At 37.6% G+C, this 9642-nt stretch overlaps 1 protein-coding gene across 2 annotated transcripts in view; it reads left to right on the forward strand.

Annotated features, from left to right (window-relative positions):
- TAF4B (TATA-box binding protein associated factor 4b) overlaps positions 1-7301 on the forward strand; it is a 125296-nt gene extending 117995 nt beyond the window's left edge. For both annotated transcript variants that reach the window (XM_086682655.1, XM_086682656.1), the window contains one exon: positions 6975-7301. In XM_086682655.1, coding sequence (XP_086538781.1) covers positions 6975-7142 — 168 coding nt within the window. In that variant the 3' untranslated portion in view covers positions 7143-7301. The remainder of the gene's footprint in view (positions 1-6974) is intronic.
- Positions 7302-9642: the final 2341 nt, after the last annotated feature.

The following is a 9642-nucleotide window of genomic DNA, read 5'->3' on the forward strand; positions in this document are numbered from 1 at the left end:
CTCTCTCTGCCCCTCCTAGCTTGTGCTCTGTCTCTCTCTCTCTCTCTCTCTCTCTCTCTCTCTCAAAAATAAACATTTAAAAATAAATAAATAAGAAAGAGGAGGAGAAATAAGAGGACACTGATTTGAAACATGTTGAAATAGGATACATTCAGTCTGAGAGTTCATTAGGAAATTAAACAGTGAAGTCTAGAATTTAGGAAAGCATTCTTTTGGAGATAAAGAAGGGGGATTGTCACTAGCACAGAAGAACCAGAATTGTCTTTGTAACTCTCATAATTACACAACTAGAATTAGAACTCAAAGCTCACAATTACATGTCACAGCAGTCTGTTTAAACACATATTATTTCTATATTTTGCAGTGCTTTTGTATTTTTCACAATTTTTCCTTTGTTTAAATTAGCTGGGGTTCAACTAGAAAAAATTCACGAATTAGCCATTTCAATTAGTCTTCAAAATGTTATGTCTGTTAGAGAAGCTAAAATTCACTTACACCATTTGTTCCCAAACTTTACTGAGAAAAATCATCTATGGTATTTGTTAAAAATGCAGACTGTCGGATCCAAACCTCAGAGATGAAATCAGTATTGATATGAGAATTTGACTTGGAGATCTGCAGGTTTTGGTTTCAGGTAATTCTCATACACCTGGTGAAATACACTTTGTGAAATAATAACACCATAAAAAATAATGAAATTATCCTTTTCCCTAAACAGCTAAAAATCAAAGGCTGATAATATAAAAGTTTTCTTAATATTGTTGAATCTTGTTTGAAATTTCTGCTAATGAAACTTTAAGAAACATGAAGTCTGTAAAAGACTGTTGAAACACAGACACTTAGAAGTAACAATTCTAGGGCAGAAGATAACATGTATGTAGAGTTGCTAATATTCTGAAATACCTTGAATAAAATGAAGGTGGTAAAAGCTAGAGATCTGTTGCGTCAAAAGTTCCTCTTGTTGACCACCAGAGGGCGCTCAATCTCGAAGTTGAGCTTTTTTTTTTTTTTTTTTTTTACCCTCTATGCTGCCTTTAAGGCCTAGAAGCTCAGGTCTTTTGAATATAGATTTTTCGTGTTCTTGTTACACAAGGCCAGGCATTCTTGTTACACAAGGCCAGGATACTTTTTTTTTATTCTTGTTTCTAAGACTTAGAAGATGTTCAATTTCTTTTTCTAGAGCCAGATCTTCATTGTACCCCCTGTGCACATGTCTATTTCTTGTTTCCTCCCTGAAGTTTAAGACCTGAGTCATCACCTTAAGAGCTGCCATGGTACTTGGAATTAGCATAAAATCGGGGGCAGAGCCTGAGAAATGTAATGAATCTTTGCCTGTATTAAAAATGTCCAATTTTTGTTCCTAGTTAATTATTAAGATTCAGGGATACATTGTGTTTTGTCCATCTTCTGATCCAGGGAATAGAATGGAAGAAGTTGATGTTAGCTTCTGGAAACAATATTGATAAGCTTGGTTGGGTCTGTAGAGCATCAAGCTCCTCCACTATTTGATTGGAGGAGCTTATGGAAAACTTCCTGTCCTGGGATATATCCTTTGTCCATCCACCGCATGTCTGAAATGTCCATTAATCTACTTGTTAGCTTTAGGTACTGAGAGCTCCACTAAAACCCAAAGATTTCACTGAGAGGACTAAAGTAAATGTGGCAAGAGAAATTGTTTCTTTAAGTTAGGTAGGACTTGGCAGGATGTTTATCATAATTACACTTAACTACGGGGTGTCAGGAAAGATCTGGAACTAGAATTATACTGTTTCCTGTTTATAAACCTTCAAACCTCTAAACTGACTAATGAATTAATTTATTATAAGAAGGTTCAGCATTTACAGAATGTATACTGCATGCCAGGCACTGCTCTCATTTAATCCCCAAGACAACCCTATGAGATAATTACCGTTACTCTTCCTGTGTTGCAGATTAGGAAACTGAGGCACAGAGAATTTAAGTAATTTGTCTGAGGTTGCTAATGGAGGAGACAACCAGGGCTCACCACTGTTCAATCCTCCTGTATATCTTTAAGTGTCCAGTAACCCAGGGAATTTGTCAGCTGCATCTGTGTGTGAGCTGGCAGGAAGCTCAGTTGCCTTGGATGGCAGCTTTTCGAAACAGAGGCCCACGTGAAGTCACTGAGAACTTCAGCAGGATTCAGGAAGCCCCTGAACTCAGAAAAATGTGATTTCTGCTTTTCAGTTAATATAGCAGGAATAGAATTGAGGAAAATATGGAAAAAGAAGTGAGACAAACTTTGAAAGGTTTCACTTCACAGCACCCACTCCAGTAAGTTGAGGGAATAAAAATTTGGATAACTGGTTATTTTTAAGTACTTAGTGTCATTTTTAAAAAATGTTTTGTAATGTTTGTTTTTGAGAGAGAGAGAAAGGCAGAGTGTGAGTAGGGGAGGGGCAGAGAGAGAGAGAGAGAGAGAGAGAGAGAGACAGAATCCGAAGCAGGCTCCAGGCTCAGGGCTGTCAGCACAGAGCCCGACCTGGGGCTCAAACTCACAAACCATGAGATCAGGACCTGAGCCGAAGTTGGACACTTAACCGACTAAGCCACCGAGGCACCCAAATACTTAGTGTCATTTTAAAAACAGTGTTATTTCTCTGAAATTGGTAACTTATAGTGTTCAGTTTTTTCTTATTAGAGGAGAAGAGTTCCTCAAAAATAAGAAACTTTGTTTAGTGATATAATTGAACAAATTAGTGAAGGCTAATAACTTAATTGACCTAGCAGTGGTAGAGTGTGTGAACATTTAGTTTTGATTATGATTTCAAGAACATCTGTTGTGCACTTGGTAATAAGTGTATTATTTCTTTCATTTTCTTTGATCTTTCTCTTTCATTTCACCTGATTTTCATCCATGTGAAGAATCCAAGTTACGGAATATCCTCATGTAGAAAGTTGGTTAGGAAAACACCCTATATCAGAAATAATTAATACATTATCACAAGGGTCTTCTTTTTCCTTCATACAAAATCTGATCTCGTAACCACGTTAGTGTTCTTTGGCATTAATAATGTAATGTGACCAGAAATCAGTCCTAGACTTGGTGAGGTGGGAGAAGAAACTTAGTGAGGTGAGAGAAAATTAAAGATGTTGGTGAAAAGGCAGGTTTGAGTTTTTTTATAGCTTTAAGTTAGCTGTGCACAATCCACTTTCTTGACCATGGATAATTGAGAGCTGATTATTCTGCCCAGGTCATTGTGAAAGTGACAAGTCAGACTGTAGACATCCCCAAAGCATAGGCATAGGAATAAAAATGCTATATTTTTGTATCCATGTTCAAGAAAGATTGACTTTCGAAGTGTGTCACTATTTGGGGGAAGAGGATGCTATCACCTTTGTAAAGTTGTGAATTATGAAAGACATTTCTGTTGGGTTACTGAATGTCCCTTGGGGTTTGTTTCATTTATAACATTGCCTCAGGCCTTCTGCTACATCCTGTTGGAATGACCTTCTTTTCAACCCTGTGCTGGCAGCTGTAATATGGCTCTTTCTCCTGAATCCTTTAGGGTTATCACATGACAAGCATGAACTGTGACCCCTTTGTTCTTTACCCAGATGATTCGGTTTTAAAAATTTTTTTCTGTTTAACATTTTTGCCTTATTTCTTTCCGCTTTTTCCCTCTTTGCTCTCTTTTTTATTTCCTACCTGGACAAGGGTTTGTGGGGTGTTTTTTTGAGCATTTTAATTTTTTAATTAAAGTATAACATTGATGCAGAAAAGCACACAAATCAAAGCTCACTGAATTTTCACAGCACAAACACACCCATGTAGACAATACTCCAGTCAAGACAGAAAACGTCACCGGAACCCCAGATAACCCTGCCCTATCTCTTTCTGGCCACTACTCCTCTCCCCTAAGGGGAATCATTGTACTGACTTCTGTAGCTTTGAACTTTATAGAAATGGAATCAGACTATATTTTGTTGTGTTTGGATCCTTTCATTTTTGTGATATTCATCTATGTTACTCAGTTTGTTACTGCTGTGTAGTTTTCCATTTGTGTAAGTATTCCACAATTTATTCTTTTTTTTTTTTTTTTTCAACGTTTATTTATTTTTGGGACAGAGAGAGACAGAGCATGAACGGGGGAGGGGCAGAGAGAGAGGGAGACACAGAATCGGAAACAGGCTCCAGGCTCTGAGCCATCAGCCCAGAGCCCAACGCGGGGCTCGAACTCACGGACTGCGAGATCGTGACCTGGCTGAAGTCGGACGCTTAACCGACTGCGCCACCCAGGCGCCCCATTCCACAATTTATTCTTAATGGGCATTTGGATGGTTTCTTGTTTAGGTCTATTACAAATAATAGTACTAAACATTCTCATACATGTCTTTCAGTGGACATGTGACATATTTCTGGGTATTTACATTTGCCAAGACATTGTGTATCCATCTAGCCATTTACATTTCAAAATCCATATAAAACATTAGATGATTGATTTTAGGCAAACTCTTAATAGGAAACGTTTGTAAACAACTATCGATTCAGCTTTAGCATATTATATCTAATTTTTGGCTAAGAAAATGCCTCTATTTAAATGTACTATAAACAGATAACTCCTATATACAGCAAAATTGCCACTCACTGCCCATGACATGTTTTATTAACTCTCTTCCTAATGTGTGTTTTTTATCCAGTTTTCCAAAGCTCAGTTGGCAGGTCCATTCTGCAAAACCCTTAGGAAAATATTGTGATGGTGATAATTCACAGTAGTTAGGATTATATCTATATTATACCACCTCTAAGTGGTAACGGGAAGAGGAATGTGCTAGTGCTTGACTGCCATGCTTTAGTGAAAGTCACAGAGGCAGACACTTGTATGCGCATTCATTACTGAGAACCTTGCAGAAGTGGTGAAAGACTGGCTGTCCCATAGCTTGGCTCCAGGACAAATAGCCAGGCAATTGTGCAGCCAAGAGTAAAGTTTTCATCCTTTTTAAACATGTCGACTTTCCAAAATTTGTTCCATGGATCCTTTTGAACATGTTTAACCTTATGAGTATAGAAATGTGATTGTGCTATCATATTCCCTCAAAACTGCAAAGCATCTCCTAAGGAGATTTTGTTTGACCATCAGGTAAAGTGCCCCTCAGTCATTCTGTGAACATGCATAGAATTAAATTGACTTGTTTTGACCAAAGTGTATTCCTTAAAGAGGATCTCTTTCTCCTCCATCAAAACAAAACAAAAATATAGAGGGAATAATCAAAATTCGATGGTTATAAAAGGATAGTTACAGAACCAGAAGATTTGCCTCCTATGTTACGGAAATATAAATGTGAGTCTTTTGGAGGGTGAAAGGAGGGTCGACAACCCTATCAAGATGTTTTTGGGAACAAAGTATGGTTAAAAAAAAAAGAATGAGAGAATAAAGGATTTCACCTTGACAAAATTATCCTTTAAGAATTCTGTTATTTTTCGTTTCTTCTTCCAGCCTTTGTTTTTGTAAAGGCACAGTGGAAAGTGAGCCTGCAGGGAAGCCATGTGATGAGTTTGTACCTGATTTGGTAGATAATATAACACAGTAATAACTAAGAGCACTCACTTTATTTTTTTATTTATTTTTAAGTTTTTTTTTTTTTAATTTACATTCAAATTAGTTCGCATATAGTGCAATAGTGATTTCAGGAGTAGATTCCTTAGTGCCCCTTACCCATTTATCCTATCCCCTCCTCCCATGACCCCTCCCATAACCCTCCGTTTGTTCTCCATATTTATGAGTCTCTTCTGTTTTGTCCCCCTCCCTGTTTTATATTATTTTTGTTTCCCTTCCCTTATGTTCATCTGTTTTGTCTCTTAAATCCTCATATGAGTCAAGTCCTATGATTTTTGTCTTTCTTTGACTAATTTCACTTAGCATAATACCCTCCAGTTCCATCCACGTAGTTGCAAATGGCAAGATTGCATTCTTTTTGATTGCCGAATAATACTCCATTGTATGTATATATATATATATATATATACCACATTTTCTTTATCCATTCATCCATCGATAGACATTTGGGCTCTTTCCATACTTTGGCTATTGTTGATAATGCTGCTAGAAACATGGGGGTGCATGTGTACCTTCAAAACAGCACACCTGTATTCCGTGGATAAATGCCTAGTAGTACAATTGCTAGGTCCTACGGTAGTTCTGTTTTTAGTTTTTTGAGGAACCTCCATACTGTTTTCCAGAGTGCTGCACCAGCTTGCATTCCCATAAGAGCACTCACTTTAGATCAACTTAGAAATTGAGTCCCGGTTCAGTTTTGCTGTGTGACTCTGAACAGGTCGCTTAACCTATCTAAGCTCAGTATTCTCATTTGATAAATGGAGGCAGCACCCATGTAACTTGTTGCAATGTTACATGAAAGAAAAGAGATCATGTGTGGGAAGTGATTAACATAGCTGTCATAACTAGTGCTCAGGTAGCTAGTCTGGACAGGGTGGGGGGAGCCATTGAAGATTTTTGAACCACAGAATGGTAGGACCTGAATCATGTAAGGCTTTTTCTTTTATTTTTATAATCGACATACAAAAAGCAGCACACATTTCAAGTATTCAGTCTGATAGATTTTTATATATACATATACCTATGAAATCATCGCTGCAATTGAAATAATGACCACATCCATCAATCCCGAAACTTTTGTCTAAGACCTTTAAAGAAGAAAGTCTGGCCTTCAATGCACAGCAAAGAATGGAATGAAGTAGAGCCTGGAAGTGGAGAAATCAGTTAAGAGGCTGTGGCCCTGGTCCAGGTGAGAGAGAAAGATTGAATGAGGTGTGGGGGCAGTTGGCCTTCCCCAAGAGATGGGGCTTCTGGGGACAGGGTTGAGCCTGCTGCGTTATTGTATTCTCTCCAGCACCTAACTCAGTGGCCAGAGGCTAGTAGCTCTTCCATGCTGAAGACAGTTTTTCCCTTTATGAAAGATTGGTTACTTTAAACTTTTTTCTCTATTCTGTTTAGGGCTTAAAAGACAATCTTCTTGCTTCTGGGACATCCAGCCTGACAGCCACCAAACAGTTGCTTCGTCCAAGAATCACAAGAATCTGTCTCAGGGACTTGATATTCTGTATGGAACAGGAAAGAGAGATGAAGTATTCTCGAGCTCTGTACCTTGCCCTTCTGAAGTGACCACTCCAGTCTCCATCCAGATCCTTGCTGTTTACTGCCAAAGAAGACATAAAGAGCATTGTTGCACTCTCCTGAAATTTCAGTTTCTGGAAAATAATCACCAATAGGGAAGATCATTGTTTACAGTTATAAACTTTTATTAAATCTTACTTACACATCCCACAGGGTTCTTAATGACTAGAATTCAACTTTGTCTTCTGGAAATTGGTTATGAAATACAGTTCACACAGACATAGGCTTCTGCCTACCTGTGGATTTAATTACAGTAAGTTAAGGCCCTGTTTGTTACCACCTGCTTCATTTGCTGGACTGTAGGCGAGGTGTCTTTCCCGAACACAGCCTGCATTACGATGCAGGGGAAAGAAAGGAGGAGTCCCGACTTTCCAAGATTATATTTCATCCTCTGCTGAACTTGTCTCAAAGTGTTAGGTTTTCTAGGCTGGGATCAGAAGTTGCTTAGCTAATTGTGATAGTCACCTTCTGTAGTTGCAGGTGACAAGCCACAGCATCTGTAGTGACTTTGGTCAGCCGAGTCCCAGTGTTGTCAAAACGGAGACAGATGGGGATAGTTTGTGCCTGTCCCCACAAAGGTGGCTCCTCTCTGGGTCGCCACCATATGCTGCTTCTGATACCAAGTGAGGGTACATCCTTGTCAGGGAAACTTTAAAATGGAAGCTGCTGATATACCTCACTGAAAAGTGGAAAAGGTGGGAAGTATTGAAAAGAATGATGGGGCACTGCGTTCAAACTGAGGAGGGGAAAATGAGAGTGGAACCTCAGAATAGGAACCATGCTGCACATGCGTCCTCCGTTCCAGTGGTGGGATTGGAACTCCAGAGCAACCGGTACACGTTTTGTTGACAGGACAAAATCACAGCCCAACCAAAAAAGGAAAATGTATCAAACATTTTCAAATGTACAGTATCTCAAAAGGAAGTCGTTATTTTTTGTTTTGTGTATTGTTTTAAATCTCAAGAAGGATAGTTTTCTAAAATCCTTTTCATTACCGCAAGTTTTAAGCATCTTGTTGCATTTAAAAAATCCTAATCGATGATTAGAAATTTTTAACAATAGGACTCCATTTTGGATTCTATACTCAAAAGGTAATGTCAACATTTCATTGTTGGAGATCTTGGCTCTAAATGTATTATGAGGAGCAATATATATATATATATATATATATATATATATATATATATATATATATATATTATTTTTTCCCCCCACCTGAGGAGGAAGCTGATGTTTTGTAAAGCAAACCCTCTTTTCTTTCTTTTAATTCCACCTTTGTGGCATGTAGTTGGTGAAAAATAATAGCTGTATTTAGAATCCCATACAGAAAGAACAAGTAAATCCTCCAAGAAGATTTTTTAAAAATGGGAAAGCTGTGCTTCTTAGAAAAAGAATTCAGGGGGAAAAGAACACACCTCTGGTATGTTACTCCTTATCCTGTTCTTCCCATGGGGACTGTTGTGGCCATGTTCTATACTGTAATAAATGTTAAATTGGCCATTTTTGTTTCAGCAAGTTATGTAAAATGCTATAAATTATGTATATGTTAAAAGAGAAACTTTCAGAAGAGATCTATACCTAAAGTTGTTTTTGTATATTTAAATGCTTAGCTTTATTTTTTTGTAAAGTGCAGCATATTCCCATATTTGTGTATAAATGTTTAAAATTATTTCAAATACTTCATTAAAATAATTATTTTATTATACGAATAATTTTGGTCAGTTACTGACTTTGAAAACCAGTATCTTTAGTAGTAAGCCTCCACACCTGGGGGCTGGGCAGTGGGTCTTACCTACTGGGCAATGGATCTTTCTTGGCTAGGATTGTTACTTTGGAGTATCAGCATTTGGGTTCCAGAACCTCACTTCAAATCCCAAGTTACTATTACCACTGTCTTTGGAATAGTTGTAAATTTGCATGCTATTTGACTCACAAAGAAAGCTAAACATATTCATTACAAAAGCTTTTCTTGGCCCATCAGTTTTCTTACTAAAAGTATTCTTTTTCAAACCTTATTTTTAATATACATTTTTAAAATTTGTGTCGTGAAGTATATCTTACAAAAGAACAAGTACAGTGTATCCAAAGTATTCTTCTGCTCAGTTTGCAAAATGGTGGCCTTGGGGTAGATTTGATCTATAAAGGCATTCTCTGTGACTCATACAGTGTTTCCCGTGTTTTAATTTACAAAAATCTATATTTCCACTTCCTTTGAAAAATCAGAAGATCTGGAATCATTAGGTACCTCCTTGTGTATGGTAATCCACTGGAGCCATTCAGTGCCTGTTCACTTTAGATGTGGGGGCATAAATTTACCTTCCCTTGTCTGAACCCTTCAAGTATTGACGTTTGTGACCCTCTGCCTTCAAGTAAATATTTATCTTGGGTGATGAACAGTAAAAGAGTAAAGTACTGGACATTCTCTTACCTGTTTTTTTTTTTTTTTAAGCAACTTTATTGAGGCATATTTTATATATAAAATTCACCC

Source organism: Puma concolor, chromosome D3 (genome assembly GCF_028749965.1).
Source record: "Puma concolor isolate L17-30 chromosome D3, mPumCon1.1.hap2, whole genome shotgun sequence".
Classification (NCBI taxonomy): Eukaryota; Metazoa; Chordata; class Mammalia; order Carnivora; family Felidae; genus Puma; species Puma concolor.